The following is a 21,643-nucleotide window of genomic DNA, read 5'->3' on the forward strand; positions in this document are numbered from 1 at the left end:
TTGTTGAACAGAAAAACAACAAAATTTCTGTGAAAAGTGTTTTTAGAAAGTGATATAGGCCACGTCCACACTACTATGTTTTCGTTTGAAAACTCTTTTTCTCTATGTTTTGTCCTTCCTTCCACACTGAGACGGTGTTTTTGTCAGCAAAAACTGAGCTTTTTAAAAACGGCTATGTTATAGTGCCGATGTTGTGCCTGTTATTCACTTTTGATAGCGTTGTTAAAGATGAATGTTACTTTGTACAACCTTCACATTGCATTCCTTCAAAAGCGATGGGAAGTTTACTTGGAATTGATGTCTGGCGACAGAACACAAGAATAATTGCGTTTCAGACCGTACATGCAACGGCGATGTTTTGCATGCGCAGTAAGGGGATTTAAGCATGTTCATCCGTTTCAGTGTGGACAAGCAACTTTTGGAAAATGCTTAGTAACAGCAGTGTGGATGGAGTGCGTTTTGAAAATGAAAACGCTGTTTTCAAATATATCTGGATTAATGTAGATGTAGTATTATGGTGATAAACCAAAAACATATCAATCGAGCTCCTATCTAACTGAAATGAATGGATATGAATCAATGGCAACACACTTGAATTGTGTGATGGAGTCCTGCTCACCATGTAGCGATGGATAGAATGATACACATGATACAGTTCAGCCAAGTGCTGGAAACTGTGAAACTTCTTCAGCATCTCATCCTTCTTCTCTTCATTATCTAGAAATGTCACACAAAAGTGCATATATACATTCACTTAGAGAGACAGCAAACATCTATACAACAAACAAACTAGTTTTCATGGCTTAAAAACGAGCACATAGCTTTAAGGTGTTTCACAAAAAGTCAACAAAAAGTTTACATCTGTACTAGTGAATGAAGTATACACTCAAAGGCACCTCTGGCGATGTCGAGGCACTGCATGGACAGCATCCAGTAGTAGTATGATGCATCATTAAACCTGCTCTCCACCACGGCATTATGGGTCAGCTGCTCTAGAACCTTGACGGCCTCCGCCTGACGCCCCGCTTTGTGGAATGCTGAAAATCATAGAGACACAAAACATGTAATTATCATCGGTGTCATTTAAAATGGAATTTCAGTGTTACATCACTTGACAGTGTACGAAGTATGAATGAAAGATCCTCAAAAATGATTAAATAGCTATTTTGCTATTGTGGCTATTGTGTGCACACCAAAAAGTTTAACTCCTAAAGACATGATTTCACAAGTTCTTTAACTCTCTGCAAGCAGGAAGCAGGAGGCGGCGAGATCCAACTAAAAAAAAGGTATTTATTTTTCAACACAAATTAGCTTTTCAGCATGTCCGATCATGTACACAGAGCACTCTACTTCGTGTGCCTCTCTCTCTCTCTCTCTCTCTCTCTCTCTCCACTGGCGTCTGGCTCGATCTTAAAACCATCTCCCACTCTCACTGCAATGACAAACAGCTGTTAGAGACAATCATTGACAGGTGATGATCCTCACCATTCTCATCTCCCGATCTAACTCTCCATTTACAAGCAGCGCTCGACCACGCCCCCACCACCACATACCCCCATCGCCCGACTCAGGCCGGAGGGTTTCCCCCCATTTCTGAAGAGGAAGTCTGCAACAACCATCTGCACCCCCGGCCTGTGGACCACTTCGAACTTAAACAGCTGAAGAGCCAGGTACCAATGGGTGATCCGCGCATTGGTATCCTTCATGCGATTGAGCCACTGGAGCGGTCCGAAGAGAGGGTAGTCCCAGGAGGTAGTACTGAAGGCTGAGGACCACCCACTTGATGGCCAGACACTCTTTCTCAATGGTGCTGTACCTCGCCTCTCTCGTCGAAGGTTTCTGGCTAATGTACAGCACCGGGCGCTCCCCCTCGACCACCTGGGACAACACGGCTCCAAACCCCCTGTCAGACGCATTGGTCTGTAAAACAAAAGGGAGATAAAAATCAGGAGAATGTAACAACATCCCACCACAAAGCGCAGCTTTCACCTGCATAAAATCCTGCTGGCATAGCTCCATCCACTGGACTGGGTCTGGGGCTCCCTTTCTAGTGAGATCAGTCAGCGGGCTGGTTGCATCTGATTAATTAGGCACAAACCTTCTATAGTAGCCACCCAGCCCCAGGAACAGTCTCACCTACTTTTTGATCTTGGGTTTCGGGCAGGCCACAACCTTATCAATTTGGGGATGCACCTGCCCGTGGCCCAAGTGGAACCACAGATACTGTACTTCCACCCATCCAATTGCGCACTTTTTGGGGTTTGCCGTGAGTCCCGCCCATCGCAATGACCTCAGAACTGCCCTCAGATGCTGCATATGCGTAAGCAGAGTGCGGTCTGAGGACTCTGTCCATAAGGAGCTGAAACATAGCCATGGCCCCGAACAAACTGAACGGAAGGGTCAGGAATTGGTGTTTTTTCACTGGACATGGGAGTTATGGGGATCTGCCAATATCCCTTTGTCAAATACAGCGTCAAATAAAAGCAAGCTTGCCTAACTGATTGAGCAGTTCAACAATCCGAGGCATTGGGTACGCATCAAATTTAGACACTGCATTGACTTTTCTATAATCCACACAGAACTGGATCGAACTGTTGCTCTTCGGAACCAGAACCACCGGGCTGACACAGTCATTGTGGGATTCTTCTATTACCCCCATATCTAGTATGGCCTTTAATTCTTACCGAACCACTTTTTTTTTTGTGTTCAGGTAATCGGTAGGGATGACTGCATACTACTACCCCAGGGGTTGTTTCGATATGATGCTCTATGAGATTCGTACGACCGGGAAGAGGCGAGAACATGTCTGAAAGTTCTCCTTGCAATCTGGCAACCTCCGTGACGGTGAGAGGTGGTCTCCACAGGTAACAGGGGTGACTTTATCGGTGGCTTTTAAGTTCACCTCAGGTCCGAGCTCCTCCTTCTCCGGAACTGCCATCGCCAAAGTCACGGGGACCGCCTTTCTCCACAGTTTTAGGAGGTTGAGGTGGTAAATCTGACGTGCTCCGCCGCTATCCGTTCATTTCACCTCATAATCGATTTCCCCAACTCACCATGTGACCTCAAAAGGTCCTTGCCACTTGGCGAGTAATTTAGAGCTCGATGTGGGGAGCAATACAAGGACTTTATGTCCCGGTGTAAATACCCATAACCCATATTATACAGCCGGCTTTGATGTTCTTGAGCCTGGAGCAAATTCTCCTGTTTTAATTGCCCCAGTGTGTGGAGTTTTGCTCTCAGGTCAAGACCGTACTGAATTTTCCCGTAGGATGGTCAGGATGCGGTCAACGCCTGTACAATAATTCAAATGGGGAGAACCCCGTAGAGGCTTGCGGGACCTCTCGTACTGCAAATAATAGGGGCTTGAGCCACTTGTCCCAATTTCGAGCGTCTTCGTGCACAAACTTACGATTCATATTCTTTAGTGTTTGATTAAATTGTTCGACCAAGCCGTCCCTTTGGGGGTGGTAAATGCTGGTCCAAATCAATTTTACCTCCAACAATTTGTACAGTTCACATAGTGTACGTGACATAAATGTCGTGCCCTGATCAGTGAGGATTTCTTTCGGAACCCCCACTCGGGAGATTATTCTGAAGAGTGCCTCCGCAACACTACGTGCTGAGATGTTGCGCAGAGGCACTGCTTCTGGATATCACATTGTGTAGTGCACCATAACTAACACAAAGTGATGCCTGTGTGCTGTCTGCTCTTATGGCCCATCGAGGTCCATACCAATTCTTTCGAAGGGGACCTTGATCAATGGAAGGGGGCGCAATGGCGCTCTTGGAATGGCTACCGGATTCACCAGCTGACATTCCCAGCATGCCACACACCACCTGCGAACATCCCCGTGAATGCCCGGCCAATAGAAATGGGCCATTAGACAGTTCAGTGTCATCTCCTGCACTAAGTGACCCGTCAACGGATTATAATGAGTCATCTGGAATAACATTTTATAGCGCCGCGAATGAACAATTGGGTATCTGAGCATCCTACTTCACTCGATACAACCGATCCTTGATAATAGAAAAATACGGATATGTGAGTGCAACATCTGGCCGGAGGATTTGACCATCAATCACTTTCACTTGATCAAAAGCGTGCCTAAGGGTCTCATCTCACGTCTGTTCCAGAGGGAAATCCCCAGCAGGGAATTCCCTAAGGGCTTGGGAAGCCGAGACTTCCCCTGCCCTTACGTCCTCCTGACGTGGAGCTGACGTAGATGGCTCTGGATCTGCCTCCCCAGTCAGCGAGTCACACACCATACACTGATACACTTTGTTGCAGGACCCATCCACACACATTCCCCTTAATAAGGTTGTAAATGCCTGCCAATTCCTTCCCAAGATTAGTGGATGGTGAGGCGGGAATTAACCGCATCCTCAACACTTTGTTTTTGTCCCTGAAATGTAATAGTGACCGTCACTACAGGGTAATTGTGGATATCCCCGTGCACACACCTTACCTTCACCCACTGGCTTGTATCCAAAGCCTCGGATTGAACCAAGCTTTGGTGAATGGAGGTTTGATTACAACCTGAATCCACCAAGACTTGATATGTACCCCCCTTAATACTCACAGGTATGCGGTACATTCCAGCTCGATCGGGGGCGGTCTGCAGCGCATTGGAGACCCGGACCAATGTTCGCAACTCCACCGGGCATTGGTCCTGGAAATGCCTGGGCTCTCTGCAGCTCCAGCAAATGGGCCCAGACTTCCCGCCCACGGTGGCAGATTCACCAACCTGAGAGTGAGAGTGGAGAGGGATAGGGGAAACTGCCGGGTTGTGCAGTCCCTGAAGCTGGGGAGCCAGTTTGTGAGGGGCAACTCCCCATTTCCGGGGAGGAGGAAAAGGATGGGAGGAAGGGGAGGGAAGCGAAGGAAGGGAGACAGGAGAGAAAGAGAGAGAAAAAGGATCTCAGGGCTTGCCGGCTCCCGAATACGGTGCCATATGGTCCTCTGCCAGCTGGATGGCCGTGTGGAGCGACGCTGGGTGATGGCACTGGACCCACTCCACCATCCCTCTCGGAAGTTGAGCAATAAACCGCTCCAGTACAACCAGATCGATCACAGTCCCGAAGTCGCGTTGCTCAGCCAGCATCCACCTCTGGCAGGCATCCCGGAACTGCTGGGCGAAGGCAAATGGGCAGCCGTGCTCACCAAGGGTCAGCGAGGGAAGCGTTGGCGCTGTTGCTCTGGGGTCCGGCCAACCCATTACAGGATGGCTTTCCTTAAGTCCGCATACACCAAGATGTTCTCCGCTGGTAACTGCTGTGTCGCAAGTTGGGCCTCCCCGGACAGTAGTGGAATCAAGCGGACCGCCCACTGGGTGTTCGGCCAACCGCATGCCCCCGCCGTCTCAAAGAGCTCCAGGAAGGCCTCCGGATCGTCTTGAGGACCCATCTTGAGGAGCGGCACCTGGGGCAGGGTGGTCGCAGGGTTGCAGCGGCAGCCCCCTCCTGGGGTAGCAAGCTCCGGAGCACCTGCCGGTCCTCCGCTTGGGCCTGGAGGAGCACGATGAACCGCTGCTCCTGCTCTGTGCACAGCTCGAGGAGGGCCTGATGCTGGGGCTGGTGCATCATATGTATAACATCATGAGCACTCACATGAGATGAAGACTCCAGTCATCTCAGTAACCTTATAAAAGCTGTTTTATTCTACATGGAGAGGGTCTCCTCATGGGGGCTGCCATGTTATGACCACATGACCAGTCAAATTCTACTCGCTTAATCTCAGTAATTGTCCTGTTATTTGACATCTTCACACACTGATTAAATTAATCATGACTGACTGTGAATAGTGAATTTCTACAATGACATCTGAAACTGAAAACTTTTGTGTTTGAATGATGCTGCAAATGATCCACATCACTAGGTGTCAGGGTAAGTCCAAGATGACATTTTCAAAAAATTATTGAGTGCACCTTTAAGGTTATGTCAGCTGAAAATGAAAGTCGGTAGGTTATCAAATTTTGATTAAATATTACAAAGACAAAAATGGTCTTTGGAGTAATGTGTACTGATGAATCCCTCACAGTAAGCCTAATCATGTTTTTTGAGTCAATTTTGATGTCCTGTTGACTTTAACTGAACTTTTCTCATAACTCACTGCTGTCCACAGCAGGATGGAGAAAGGCTCTCAGTGAACATCACAATGAATTTGACAGAAAGCAGAACAGCAGAAAACGCATCACCTCCTCACTGTCAGAGACTAATCAAACAAAGATTGAACAGAAACACAACACTGCTCCCAACCCCCAAAAGAGGTTACCGTGGGGTTAGAGCTGCGTGAGCAGTGGCCGTTTGGGTCAAGGTGTAATAGTGACAGATTCATCAGACTTTGGCACCACTGGACTGCAATGGTTTATGGCAGTCACTCACAGAACATTCAATCATTGGTTTTACAAAAAAAAAAAAAAAAAAATCATAAGAAGCCATCATGCAATTTTTACTTTTAAAATTACTTTTACATTTTATTTAAACTTTCAGCATTTTAAATAGTGCAAACTTAATTACTAATATACTAATATATGTGTTTCACTTGTAGTAATTCCATTGCTGATCTCAAGAATAATCATTTGAACTAGTGAAAATGGAATTATAGATATCTATAATTCATATCCTGCACATGATTCAATGTTGAAAGGGCCTGCAATACAAGAGACGCTGCAAGAGCGCACATTAAGCTTGTCACCTATCACGTACATAATGCTGCAGACATTATAGTTAGCTTGATATACACTAAATAAATAGAAAACTTTGGGATATCCTAATTTAGCTAAGTGACTCTGTGTGTGTGTGTGTGTGTGTGTGTGTGTGTGTGTGTGTGTGTGTGTGTGTGTGTGTGTGTGTGTGTGTGTGTGTGTGTGTGTGTGTGTGAGAGAGAGAGAGAGAGAGAGAGAGAGAGAGAGAGGGGAGTTTCAGAATTGCTCAAGTGAGCAAGCATGTGAAACTTTTCCTGCAGCCAATTCGAATGGGCAAGAACAGTAGTGTTGTAGTGGATCATTTCCAGAGCGAGACTCAGTGTTGTGCCCTCACAAACACTGTCTCTCTGTCTCTCACTGATGGTCATGTAAATTTGTGTGTGACATACCTTTCTGTGCCTCCTCGAAGCGGTCGTGCTCTGCCAGCCACTGTGCATACGGCACATAGACGTTGTCTCTGAACTGAGGGTGTTTCTCCACTAGAGAGAACGCCTGACAACAAGCAGCAACAACACTTGTTTTAACATGCAGAATTTCTTATTCTTTAGTTTCACAATCGTATTTCCTGTGGGACAAAAATGACCTGGCAAGAAGAGTTTGTGGTTGAGTAAATATTAAGGAGAAGAAATCTTGCTGCAGAATGAAATCACAACAATCACATTCACAAGTATCTGTTCATGAACACAGTACAGAGCAGGAAACTACAGTGTTCATGGGCAATTATTTCACAAATCAACACACCAGAAAGCTGCCCTGCTTATAAATATAAGTTTAAATTCTTACATGAAACAGTTTTAAGAGCAACATGAAACTGCATTTACAAAACATTTAACTAAATGTGTCATATTTCAGAGTGAAACAGAATATTTCACTGGTAATAACATAAAACGAGACTTGATTTTTATCCTTTAAGATTTGATTGGATCGTGGTTGTTAGGCTATGATGTTATTGGTTAATATTATTTTCCAAGCCCATTCGCCCTTGATTACATCAACAGTAAAGTTTTTTCATTCAAAAAAAAAAAATAAAAAATTATCTAGAGCAAATTTTCCTAAAATGTAATGTCCACATATGTGGACAACAGGACTAAGTTTTCATCAAATTGTTTATTATGTGTCCAGGAGTGTTGCTTATTCATGTTTTTGAGATGTTTCAGACATTACAGCTGATTTTCTGTAAAGCTGAATAAATAATTCCTATTTAAAGTAATGTCCAGCATCATCCAATCACTGCCAACCATGTTGGGGGCAGTGGTGGCTCAGCGGTTAAGGCTCTGGGTTACTGATCAGAAGGTCAGGGGTTCAAGCCCCAGCACCACCAAGATACCACTGTTGGGCCCTTGAGCAAGGCCCTTGACCCTATCTGCTCCAGGGGCACCGTATCATGGCTGACCCTGCACTCTGACCCCAGCTTAGCTGGGATATGTGAAAAAGAAGAATTTCACTGTATATGTGCAAATGTATAATGTGTGATAAATAAAGAAAATTATTAAATTATTATTAATTATTATTAAAATTAAAATAGAATTCTGAATCTATGTACTGATTATCATTGTCACATGTCTGTCAAACATGTTGAGTGATCCAAACATCATCTGCAGCCTGAAACTGAACTTTTGGTTGGATTTTAAGAGTGAAATGTATAATGTGTGAGGCTTCTTCTTCTTCTAAATATAGGAATGCATTTACTAATGTTAATGAACAGAATCATATTGTACAGTGATAACAAAATAAAATACAATAAAATGTATATTAAAATGAAGCTGAAATGATCCACAGATGTGTTAATGTTGAAACATGTTTTTTCTACTTTTGAGAAAATGCGGTGTGAGTTTCCACATATGTGGACATCATGTTTATCAGCGTGCTGACTCGTGAAAAATGAATGGATTTTTTTAAATGCGGCATATCAAACGAAACTAGTGACTCTCCTCTTTACACCCAAACAGGTTTCAATCAAAAAACTTAGAGATTTCTTACCACAGGCACTTTTGCTGGTGCTATATCAGTAGGAGCACTTCACAGAAATCGACGGCGTGCTGTTGTGTCATGTGACTCTGTGCAGCAGAAGTTTAACCCTTAAATGACAGTCTAGAGTCTTGTGAACAGTATTCAGTCGGTTTGTATTCATTAAAATGATGTGTTGCTTATAGAAAAGAGGATCGCACGAGGTTAAATGCTGAAGTAACTCAAGGTCGAGGAAGACATTCCGAACCAGCAGTGGGGATGTTTATTTTATTTACGTAAAATGCCTTAAAAACGATAAAAAAACAAACTTGTATGGGTTCTCTGGACATGTAAATTATATTTCTGCACCACTGCCACTGCCCTGCCCCTTTAAAAACTCTCTGATCTTATGTGTATTGTCTTTATAATGTTTCATTTTGTTGCATTTTTTTTGCCTTTGTATTTAATCTCACTTGAGTTATCTTACATCTCTTATATCATATATGTTGCGGCATTTTTGCATTTGTATCACTTTTTTAATAATCAACTTTATGGATCTTAAGTGTTTTTTTCTTTGCCAGCCATTAATAATATTTATAAAACTGATATTTCCGGTCCTGGATGCTGATTGGTCAACAGTTGTGTTTTATTCATGATAAAGCATAACTCTGACCTCTTCATGGAACTTCTATTTGTATCACTCCGCAGCACTCATAACTAAAAGTTATTCTTGTTGCTTAGCAACATTCTGTTTACTTTTTACTGCCAGGGACTATATTTTCTGGTGGATGGATTGCATTTAATGATTTTACTTATAACATTTTAATTTACATTTGAGTCCTTAACATTTTTATTATGTGGTGACCATTTTATAAAAGCAATAAGGCACTCGAGGCTGTGCCATATTGTGAATATATACAAGGCTGAAGGGGTTACTCCACTTCAAGTCGTGCCTAACAACCCCCTTCAGTCATGACTATATTTAAAATGTAGCACAGCCTCTCATGCCTGATTGCTTAATAATAATAGAGCTGTCAAAATTAATGTATTAACGCATGTGATTATTATAAAATGATTTACGCATTTACCAGTTTGACATTAGATTCTGACATTTTATTCAGATCTGTGTGTTCTGAACCTTTGTGATGTGTCCCAGTACATTACACTGACGTACACACCACAAACAAACACACAGCAATTATGTGTCAGTGATCAAGTGACGGGCAAAGGACCTCTTTTTGTTGCTATTTGTTGTACAAAACAAACCCAGATGGAATTCATGACAGAAATCAAGTACTGTGCAGCCTCTGTAGGGCACAATTTAATTACATCAGAAGCACATCAAGTCGTAACTATCCTCAAAACACACGATTCATGGCACTGATGAGGGACCGCTGCGGCCGACCAGCGGAGATCTCCCATTGAGGGTCTGTCAGTGCTTCGGTCAAAATTCAAAGAATTTCCATTTGAACCCGTTGGTGCTGATCCAATGATTACAGGACTATTTAGATGTATCATTACGTTGGCAGTGCCAGCACTAAAAGCAGAATTCTGCAGTGCTTTTCATGTGGAATTCAAAGCAACGCTTGACACCCTGACGCAAATCATGTGAATTCCATATTCAAAGCTGAGAGCCACAGCCTGCTGGCCAATTAATATTGTGGAGGATGAGGGTTTAAAAGATTGAATGTGCATTGCAGTGAATAATCAACATGTGGGGACTAGTTCTTTCATTTAGTTAACCTCCCACTCAGACTTTGGGAAACATTTAATGTTACCTGAATTGGTGATATTTTAGTGCATTTCTATCTTTCTACTGTGTAATAGATTGTTTGGAAAATTTGAATAAAGCATTATTGTTACACATATTGTTTTCTTTCCTAAGAAGGAAATAATGCATTTTGACAGGAAAAAAGTATTTATGAAGTCAAATTTCAGCACTTTTAAAATGTGCGATTATTCGCGATTAACTATGTAAAATTATGCGATTAATCGCAATTAAAAATTTTAACAGACTGACAGCACTAATTAATACTATTTCTGTGACTTTCAGTGCACTCTGTATATATGTCTTTGTATCAAAGAGCCTTTGTATACCAAAAAAATGGTGGTGTCTCCACAAAATTATGTAATCGTTATTGCTGTGTTATCGTTAACAGTTGTTAACAGCTGTGCTGTCTTTAGCAATTTTAAAGTATCTAATAATGGGTCAGACTGAAGATGGGTTTTGTTAGTAGGGATTTGTTTTATTGTGTGCATTATATACTGTAGACTCTTGGAGCATTTAGATGTCGTCACGTTTAATTTTTAACATGCAGGATTTTGAGCAAAAGTATAACACAAGTAGATGTACTGTACATGGCAATAAGATATTATTAGTATTGTTTCAATTGACAACATTTGTCTTAACAGTCATTATGTGTGTGCATTAAACAAATGTAAATAAAACAAGTACAGGGTGGCCCCAAAAAACAAACGGGGCCACTATATTTGATTGCTCATATCTTCTTCACGATGACATCACAGTGACGTAATTTTGTTGTTACAAAAAGTCATAGAAGTATGCCAAAAATCATGCAAACGCCTTTATGCATTTTTAAGATATGAGCAATCAAACATATTGGCCCCGTTTTTTTGGGGCCACCCTGTATATACAGTATGTGTGGCAGTGGCATACCCCTCAGACTGTGTCTACATGATAATACTGCTAGTCTACTTGACCAGCAGGTGAATTAAAATAGTTTGTGAAAGTGTCTCGAATGTTTACTTATTCGTTGAGCAAATCAACAACAGTTTGTTGACGATTTGCTCAACAAGGAAGTAAATATTCATCATCATTTTATTTTTATCGATCGGCTCATTAGAGAGCTCGTTTGCATGTCTTTCATACTGCAGTTTCACTGTTGTTTAGCAAACTTGTCAAGTAGTTCTTCTTCTCATCCATGATGGGCGAAGGGCAGAGCAGCTGATAGGTGTGTTGAGTCACCTACTGTTCCGGGGTAAAATTCCTATTGTGAATGTGTAAATGTGCTAACGCCGATCATTCGCTTTTAATGTGAAAGGGCAATTCGTCTGTGATTCGTTTCGAATTATTGCATTGCCTCTGGTGTGCAGAGGCCTTTAGAGAACAGGTGATCCTGTTTGTTAGCACAATAATGTTGGTGGACAGAATATTTAAACTGGTTGCAGTAAATACTTTGTATTGGCAAAAAATATTAAGAATGGGCTAGTTTGAAATGCTACTACTGTCTCTGTGACTAATGTTTAATTTGAATGTGTGCAGTGTGTTTGACCAATTACATATAAATGATATAAATAAATTGCTCTGGATTAAACGTAAAAACAAAAAAAAACAAAGTGACTTACATTCCAAATACGGTTGTAGGAAAGTAAATGCAGCCAATTTAGATGTCATGCTGACTTTTAAAACAATCAAGGCCATCAGTACAGTTACCAGCATGAAAGCATGAGTTTAAAGAGGAAAAAGCCCTGAATGGTTCAGACAATCACATTTGAAAGAATGACATTTCCCAAGAAAACAGTCAAAGTCCCACTGCACAGCTAATCTTCCTGTGTAGACCACAGTCAAATCTCCTAGAATCACACACACCTCATCCCAGTGTCTGGCCTCCACATGCAGCTCCAACAGTGCCTTCAGGTCGCCCATCTTATTATAGATCTCTGCAGCAAAACCGTGATGATTTAACTTCTTAAAGAACGCTGCACACCTGGACAGTGGCTCCCGCTCCGCTTTATCCAGCTTACGTGCCAAATCTATCAGCCTACATACAAAGATAGACAGAGGTGTTTTAAGACATTTATTGTGCTGTTCTGTATGTGCTCATGTCCCATAACATTTTTACTACCTCTAAAATTAGATGGTTATGATAGGTTGATCTAAAATCTGATTGGTTGATAGGAGTGTTGTTGCAGGATCAACAAGAACTCCAGGAACAAGTGTAACTTAGGTAAATCATGGTAAGATTTGCAACACGTGTTAACCCTCTGTGTTCAGTGCATAATATTTCTGTGCGTGTGTGTCTCACATGTCCACCCATCCGTGTTCTCCGATGATCTCGATGGCTTTCATATGTTCTCCTGCGGTCAGGTACATGTCTGCAGCTGCTCGCGGCTCTTTACTGTTCTTGGCCCAGTCTGCCTGCTTCTTTATCAATAGCTTAGTGTCTTTAGGGTCTGCCGAGCCCAGGAACTCCTAAAACACACACACACACCCCTTAATATCCACTCAACAAACCACTCACTGCCCGCTAAAGAACAAGCCTCACTCAGTGTGACATACAAACACAAGCATGATAAATGATAAACATCAGATGGTCATGTGTGTGGGAAATGAAGAGTTTTAGATTTAGATCCTACTTTTATTAGTAGTAATTAATTATCATTGTTTACAATTTGTAGACTCAGACATAAACATGCATCCACTTCTCCTAAACAAAACAATAATCAAAACAAACTTATATGGTTGGTCACTTTACAAGTCAGTCAGACGGTAAGTTTTTGTTCAGAATAGATTAAGTTACTGTTCACAAACAAATGCTCAACTTCAGCACTTCTGGGGGTTTTTGGCGTCAATGAAAAGTTTTCAGAGGGTACTTTCCTCAAATTGAGCTGAAAATGCCCCAAAAGTGCTGGTTGTGGGGTTGAAACACCCCGCTTCCTACAAATGATTAAGATTTGGGCTTCTTTAAATTTCCATGGATCAGGACAAACTCAGGATTTGACAGAAAGTAATTTGTTCAATCGAAATTGGCTGTTATTAGGTTTTAATATTTAATGTTTATGACCAATAATTTAAGCAGTAAACATGCATTTTGCAGGTCTCATGATAGTTTTTATTTTTACATGCCACATTTGTCAGGCTTAAGCAGTGTGTTAACTGAGATGCACAATATTTCAGAGGCCGATGGATTATTGGCCTATAACTGAGAAAATCCAAATATTATTACTGTGCCACTAATGAAATAAACACCGATATTTTCCAATAATTTGTTAGTTTTTTGCTTGCGGCTGAGAATCTCTGACTGCCTGCGGGTTCTTTTCTTCAGACATACACAATGTTTCTGTGTGAGTGAAAGACAAGCTCATGTCACTCTGTGAGGAATATTTCAACATCTCGCACCTTGTTACGTTATTTTGGGGCTGGTTTTAGTCATCTGCTGTAAGTAAATATATGCTATTTTCCATATTCTGTTTATGTTTCATGGCTTAATAAATGAAAATGTGATAAAAAAAATATATATATTTATTTGGGGGCAATAATTTCCACATTTGGGAAATGGGAAAAAGAAAGTACACCCTCCATGAATTCTATGGTTTTACGTATCAGGACATAATATAAATCATCTGGTCCTTAGCAGGTCTTAAAATTAGGTGCATACAACCTCAGATGAACAACAACGCATGACATATTACACCGTGTCATGATTTATTTAACAAAAATAAAGCCAAAATGGAGAAGCCATGTGTGAAAAACTAAGTACACCTTATGATTCAATAGCTTGTAGAACCACCTTTAACAGCAATAACTTTAAGTAATTGTTTTCTGTATGACTTTATCAGTCTCTAACATCGTTGTGGAGGAATTTTGGCCCACTCTTCTTTACAACATTGCTTCAGTTCATTGAGGTTTGTGGGCATTTGTTTATGCACAACTCTCTTAAGGTCCTGCCACAGCATTTCAATTGGGTTGAGGCCATTGCAACACCTTGATTCTTTTCTTTTTCAGCCATTCTGTTGTAGATTTGCTGGTGTGCTTGGGATCATTGTCCTGTTGCATGACCCAATTTCAGCCAAGCTTTAGCTGTCAGACAGATGGCCTCACATTTGACTCTAGAATACTTTGGTATACAGAGGAGTTCATGGTCGACTCAATGACTGCAAAACAAGCCCAAATCATCACCCCTCCACCACCGTGCTTGTCAATTGGTATGAGGTGTTTGTGCTGATATGCTGTGTTTGGTTTTCGCCAAACGTGGCACTGTGCATTATGGCCAAACATCTCCACTTTGGTCTCGTCTGTCCAAAGGACATTGTTCCAGAAGTCTTGTGGTTTGTTCAGATACAACTTTGCAAACCTAAGCCGTGCTGCCATGTTCTTTTTAAAGAGAAGAGGCTTTCTCCTGGCAACCCTTCCAAACAAACCATACTTGTTCAGTCTTTTTCTAATTGTACTGTCATGAACTTTAACATTTAACATGCTTACTGAGGCCTGTAGAGTCTGAGATGTAACTCTTGGGTTTTTTGCAATTTCTCTGAGCATTGCATGGTCCTGACCTTGGGGTGAATTTGCTGGGACGTCCACTCCTGGGAACATTGGCAACTGTCTTTTCCACTTGTGAATAATCTTTCTCACTGTAGAATGATGGACTTTAAATTGTTTGGAAATGGCTTTAAAACCCTTCCCAGATTGATGGGCAGCAAAATGTCTTTCCTCCTTGACATTGTGTTAACACACATCTGAATGATCCAGACCAGCAAACTGCTAAAACTTCAGCTTTTATAGAGGTGGTCACACTTGCTGATGATCAATTAATCAAGGGCATTTGATCAGCAGCACCTGGCTACTACATATCCTCTTATTTCCTATGGAAGCAGTAAGGGTGTACTTAGTTTTTCACACATGGCTTCTCCATTTTGGCTTTATTTTTGTTAAATAAATCATGACACGGTGTAATATGTCACGTGTTGTTGTTCATCTGAGGTTGTATGCACCTAATTTTAAGACCTGCTAAGGACCAGATGATTTTTATTATGTCCTGATATGTAAAACTATAGAATTCATGGAGGGTGTACTTTCTTTTTCCCATGACTGTAGAAAATAATCATATCTTTGCTTACAGCAAAGGAACATGATTAAAACAAGTCCAAACACAACCTAACACGGTGCACAGATCTTGAAATAATTCTCACAGAGTGACTCGAGATGGATAAAACACTAGTTCTGAGGGAAACGAATCTGCTTGTTGTATATTAGAGTTGAGAATTTTTTAACATTGACATTGAAGTTATACAGTGGAACTGTTTCAGATGAGCGCTGTAACAAGTGTCTGTGAATGAGACATGCATAAACGCAATGCTGCACGTACATAACACACACAAACCACCACTGCACTCGCAGTTTGACTGCTGTCATAAATTTTACACCATGTATATAGAGATTAGGGTTTGTATTGTGTGTTTTGTTGTTTAATGTTCGTTACATGCTGTCTATCACCTCATTATTACAGTTGTTTAAAGTTCATTATTCTTTCTCTGTTAGCAAGTCATCAGGATTGCCGTAAACACTCAGATAAATGGGCACCATATAATTTATGCAAGTGTATTGTCATTTATTTGTCATCTAAATAAGCATTCATCTCTAATATATGCACCTTTCTATAGGCCAAACCTTAAAAAACAACAAGTCCAAATTCCAAGCTTTTAAATGATTCATATTTTTCAAATGAGAAGCTTTTAATGAATTAGCTAGCAGTTCCAGGTTAAAAGATTAAAAATGAAAACTCTTAAATATTGGTTATCGGTATCAGCCCAGAAATTTCATATCTCTAGTGTTAAGCATGTGAGGATGTGTATTTATCAACCTGTCACATGTCCAACATAATCATACAGGCCTACTGAACTAAGTTAAAACTCATTTTGTCGACAGTTCAGAAAGAACCTACATAGATTTCTTCACCATAAACTATAGACAGCCCTTTATAATAACTTTTATTAACATAAACAAATATTATTACATTATTTAATGCTTAAATGATTATTAAAACCGCAGCGCTGCTCATCACCAACATTATAATCTTCTGCTCGAAAGAACCCATATGCGCAGTGTGACATCATGGTAATTTCATCTATAAGCTGAAAAGTGGACAAGACTTTATTCTGACAGCCAAATATCAGGCTCTGACCAAATCCTGTGTAATGCTAACATAACACACAATCTGTGTGAACTTCCTGTTGTTAAAGAATCAGGACTATATGCCCATGTGCACATGTATACTGTATATAAACAACAGCTTGAACATGAATTGCCACATAAATATACAGCAGCAAGAGTAAATATGCACATGTTATCTTATGATCTCTCTCACACACCCACACACACGATGCCAGAAACTGTACAGCTCTTACTGATGGAAACATTTAAGCTGTCACACACATACCTTGGCATAGTCAAACATGCGCAGGTCAGTGTACATGCTGAGCGCACGGCTGTCATTGCTGCTTCTTCTGTAGAGTTTGGCCGCCTCATGGAACTTTCCCTGGTATGCGTAAACGTCTGCGAGGAAGAGCTCATTATTATTCTCACCCCTCTTCTTCCTCTCCTGGAAAGAAACACACACATAGACACACACATTACATATAGTATTTAGGAGTTACATTCACCAAGTTCTCATTACCGTATCTGCAAAAAAAAAAAAAAAGAAAAAAAAAGAGGATTGTTCTCATTAACATACTATGGAAAGAAGTTCTTGTCCTCTTTAACCTAATGCAAAAAATCAAGGTCTCACTACTATAATGCATGGAATCTTGTTCTCATTACAGTAATGTAAAAAACCTCATTCTCATTAATGAAAATCAGTCTGTCCAATGATTTTTTTATTAAATAAGGCATAAATTAAATTCAGTACAATAAATACTACTATAAGGTACAGTATACTTGAAACTGCAATTGTACTTTACAATGTATTTTACAATTCAAATAAGCACTTTATTACTGTACTCAACACAAAACACACGTACGTCATACCCAGCTGTGGGCAACTGAAATTCAATGGTTCATTCTTTCCATAGAGAACTCCAGACATCAAAAGCATTGCTGCAAAACACAGGCCTTTCCTTCCCCGAGAATAACACACCCTAATCACACAGCACACACACACACACATCAACACACATTCTGATTTAAAGGGACAGTTCACCCAAAAATGAAAAGTATGTCATAATTTTCTTAAATGTTGTTCCAATCCTGTATGACACAAAAGGAGATGTTTAGCTGCTCTTTTCCATATAATGAATTAAAGTATATAGTGAAAAAGTTCTTCTGATGTCAAATGATACATTGTGTGAGAAAACAAACTAAAATTTAAGCCATTGTTCACTGAAAATCTTCCTCTCCTCCAAACATATTTAAACCTATCTGAGTTATGTGACAAACCAGTGGTTTTTGGTTTCATTGACTCAAACCTTTAATGATGCATGTTGATGCAATATATTTGAAAATGTGGAAGTGCAAAGGAGATTTAAAAGCTTTGGCGGAGGGGAAACTTTTCAGTGAATATGGACTTTAATTTCAGTCTATTTCTCACAAAGCTGTCTAGTCAGAAGACTAGAAATATAGCAGACAAAAGTCAAATGGGCTACTTTTATTGTACTTTTATGGTGTTTTTCTGTTATTATGTAGTACTTGACAGACCCTGGTCATTATATGCTATTATTGTATGGAACAGAGCATCATGAGACATCAACACATAGAGAATGTATCAACTAAAGTAATATATCCTATAGAGATTGTGTCTGTTCCCCGACCATATTCTGATTTCCTTAGAGAATTTGATACACTGGGATTAACATTTATCGATATTTTCAACTCTGTTGGGGTCAGACAAAATGTGACAGGACCAACTCATCGCCAACTTAATTCTGTCATATGTACAATCTGTCATTAATAATATTCTGTTGCAGAGCGATGACATCTCAGATCATTACCTCATATGTTGCGCTTAGCTACGGTCACTCAATCTGTGTCGCGTTATCAATCAGGTTGAACTATTCTTTTGACCACTAAATATAGCTTCACTTATAACTTCCAGATAATTGTCTCAAATACTCAGTAAACCAAAAAGTTCAGAAGAACTGATGTAGTCATAGAAAATATGGATACAGTCTTCTCTAGCACTCTTAATAGTGTCGCCCCCCCCCCCTTCGATTAAAGAAAATTTAAAAGAAAAGCCCCGCATCGCGGTACAATGATCACACTCATGCTCTCAAGAGAGTAGCTCGGAAAATGGAGCGCAAGTGGATGAATACAAAATTAGAGGTGTTTCACTGTGCATTGGAGCAAAGTGTCGCTAACTACAAGCAGTCCCTGAAAGCTGGCTTGTTCTTTAGAGGCATACAAACTTTTAAAGTCATAATAATTTTAAGGCTTCATTTTAATGATGTTTTTTAATGAAATTGCTCAAGGAGGACATTTAAAACATTCAGCAAGTCTCCCTTTCGAAGCCAATGAGCCCAGCTCTAGACTGCTTTGGTGACTTTTCATCCCTATAGCGTGAGCCAATAGCATTCGATTGCAGGCTGTGAAGGAGCATATCATTGGTTTGACCCACTGAACGAATACGCCCCTTCACTGAACAAGCTAGGATCAAGATCTGTTGACTGACTGAAGAAGAGGAGGAGGGTGTCGTTTGTTTACTTTGGTAATCTCGTTCAACAAGGAGAGAAAGTGACTGGATGAATTATGTGTAAAAGTGACTGATGACATTAGAGTGACATCAGGATGTATCTGAATCACTTATAATTATTTTTAGGCTAATATTGTTGTCTTTTTGTATCGTCATGCACAGAAGGTCACAAAATGATAGCTATGCTTTGTTGTCATTTGTGGGGAAAATGCTTAAGATGCTTAAACACTGCTAAATTCTATTAACTGATTTGTACAGTAGATCCACACAAATTTTAATTAAGTATAATTAGACTTGTTTGGGCTGTGAAAGACTCGGTGCTTTATTCATTTGTTGTCACCTACTGGTTAAGGTGTGATTAACAAAAATTGTCACTGAATGAAACAGTGAACAAATCCTAATGACAAACAGAGAAACATCATCTAGAGTTAATGCACTCCACTAACTAAATGTGACATTAAAGGATTAGTTAACCCAAAAATGATAATTCTCTCATGATTTACTCACCTTTAAGCCATGCCAGATGTGTTTGACTTTCCTTCTTCAGCAGAAGCGAAAAAAGATTTTTATAAGCACATTTCAGCTCTGTTTGTCAATACAATAAAAGTGAATGGGTGCCAACAGTCTGCTGGCTGTTTGACGGCCCAAAAGGCATATTTACGCAGCATAAAAGTAATCCACATGACTCCAGTCGATCAATGAATGTCTTCTGAAGCAAATCGATAGGTTTGTGTAAGGAAAACATTTATAATTAAAACGTTTTAACTTTAAATCGTTGCTTCTGCCCACCACTGTATTTCTGTTTGAAATGACTTAACTCTCGCATGACATTCGTTCTTCTGTTGCATACAAAGTACATGCTTTCGACTTCTCGCGTGAACGCGCCATTGCACTTATGTCACGCGACAGCTCTGTGATTGGTTGAATGGTAGCAGGATGCGTTTTTTAAAAGTTAATAACTTTTAATTATCTATTTATTTTTTACACAAACCTACTGATTTGCTTCAGAAGACATTAAATGATCGACTGGAGACGTGTGGATTACTTTTATGCTGCCAAAATGTGACTTTTGGACCTACAAACAGCCAACAGCATCATGGCACCCATTTGCTTTCATTGTATAGACAAAAAGAGTTGAAATGTGCTTATAAAAATCTTCACTTCAGTTCTGCTGAAGAAGAAAAGACATACACATCTGGGGTGGCTTAAAGGAATAGTTCACCCAAAAATTAAATTCTCTCATTATTCACTTACCCTGATGCCATCCCAGATGTTTATGACTGTCTTTCTTCAGCAGAACACAAATGAAGATTTTTAGAAGAAGATAGAGCTCTGTCAGGTCCTTATAATGGATGTACACAGGTGCCAGCACTTTGACAGTCCAAAAGTCACATTTAGGTGGCATAAAAGTAATCCATGTGACTCCTGTCGATATGTTTGTGTAAAAAATAAATCGATAATTAAAACGTTCTTAACTTTCAAAAAGCACTTCCTGCCAGCAGCTGACACAAAACGTGATGTAAGCGCATCGGAGAGTTCACGTGAGAATTCAGAAGTGGTGCTTATTTACAACAGAAGAATGAACGTCATGCGAGAGTTCGGTCATTTCAAACTGCATCAGAGACCTGGATGGAAGCGCAGATTTAAAGTTAAAAACTTTGTTTTTTTTAAAAAGCGATACAGAAATAAAAATGACTTGACTTGAAATGAACATTCTTCCAAACTTCCTCTTTTGTGTTCCAAATAAAGAAAGAAAATCCTAGTTTTGGAATGTCAGCAGTTATTAAGTTGAAATCCACAGAGAAGGGCAATGATGACTTCATCATATTTCAGAGGTCACAAAATCTTCAGACACACACACACACATACACACACACACACACAGGTCATGTTTTGACCTTATAATCTGAAAATCTCTGACTTCATTGAGTGCTTATGAGGAATTGTCACTTAAAATGCTCAGCATGCACACTTGATAAGACACGAGAGAGAGACAGAATTACTTTACAGAGAGCAAGTTTAAAAGTAGGGGCTATTAATTCTATCCTTGAAAGCTGTGCTTGTTTGTTTTAAATCACCCTACAGTGGACAGAAATGTTCCTCTAAGAAGAGCCTGACGGACAGCTGAGTGCTGTCATACACATGTCTTACTTCAATGCTGTTGATGAGCTCCAGATAACGCAAGTCTCGCACCCTGATGAATGCCTGTACAGAGAGAGAGACAGACAGATATATTCAGATCTATGATTTCATTTGTTTTACAAATGTCATGACAGATTCAAATCACATCTTACTTTCTTGGCGGTGTGGAAATCAAGTCCCTCCAGAGCTTCTGTGGCCAGATCTCTCCAATCATTATCAGTCACACCCAGACACGCAATCTGATAGGCTTCCTGAAACATGCGGCGCTCCAGGTATTGATACATGGGAGCAGACTGCAGAGATATAGAGCCGTAATGACAATGAGTAAAACCACAAATAGTATTGCTATAAGGGCAGTAATATGTTAATTATTAATTATTGTAAACAACAAATAATAAATAATAATATTATTATTATAAATAGTATATA

At 40.2% G+C, this 21,643-nt stretch overlaps 1 protein-coding gene across 2 annotated transcripts in view; it reads right to left on the minus strand.

The window, feature by feature from the left end:
- The window catches only part of LOC127414898 (intraflagellar transport protein 122 homolog), an 82,319-nt gene that overhangs the window by 12,688 nt on the left and 47,988 nt on the right, over positions 1 to 21,643 (minus strand). For both annotated transcript variants that reach the window (XM_051653276.1, XM_051653275.1), the window contains exons 15-22: positions 21,367 to 21,507; positions 21,224 to 21,277; positions 16,829 to 16,990; positions 12,698 to 12,864; positions 12,262 to 12,433; positions 7,094 to 7,196; positions 897 to 1,037; positions 620 to 717 (exon numbers count right to left, since the gene is read on the minus strand). In XM_051653276.1, the coding sequence (XP_051509236.1) occupies positions 620 to 717; positions 897 to 1,037; positions 7,094 to 7,196; positions 12,262 to 12,433; positions 12,698 to 12,864; positions 16,829 to 16,990; positions 21,224 to 21,277; positions 21,367 to 21,507 (1,038 nt within the window). The remainder of the gene's footprint in view (positions 1 to 619; positions 718 to 896; positions 1,038 to 7,093; positions 7,197 to 12,261; positions 12,434 to 12,697; positions 12,865 to 16,828; positions 16,991 to 21,223; positions 21,278 to 21,366; positions 21,508 to 21,643) is intronic.

The sequence above is a fragment of the Myxocyprinus asiaticus genome, chromosome 24, assembly GCF_019703515.2.
Source record: "Myxocyprinus asiaticus isolate MX2 ecotype Aquarium Trade chromosome 24, UBuf_Myxa_2, whole genome shotgun sequence".
Taxonomy (NCBI): domain Eukaryota; kingdom Metazoa; phylum Chordata; class Actinopteri; order Cypriniformes; family Catostomidae; genus Myxocyprinus; species Myxocyprinus asiaticus.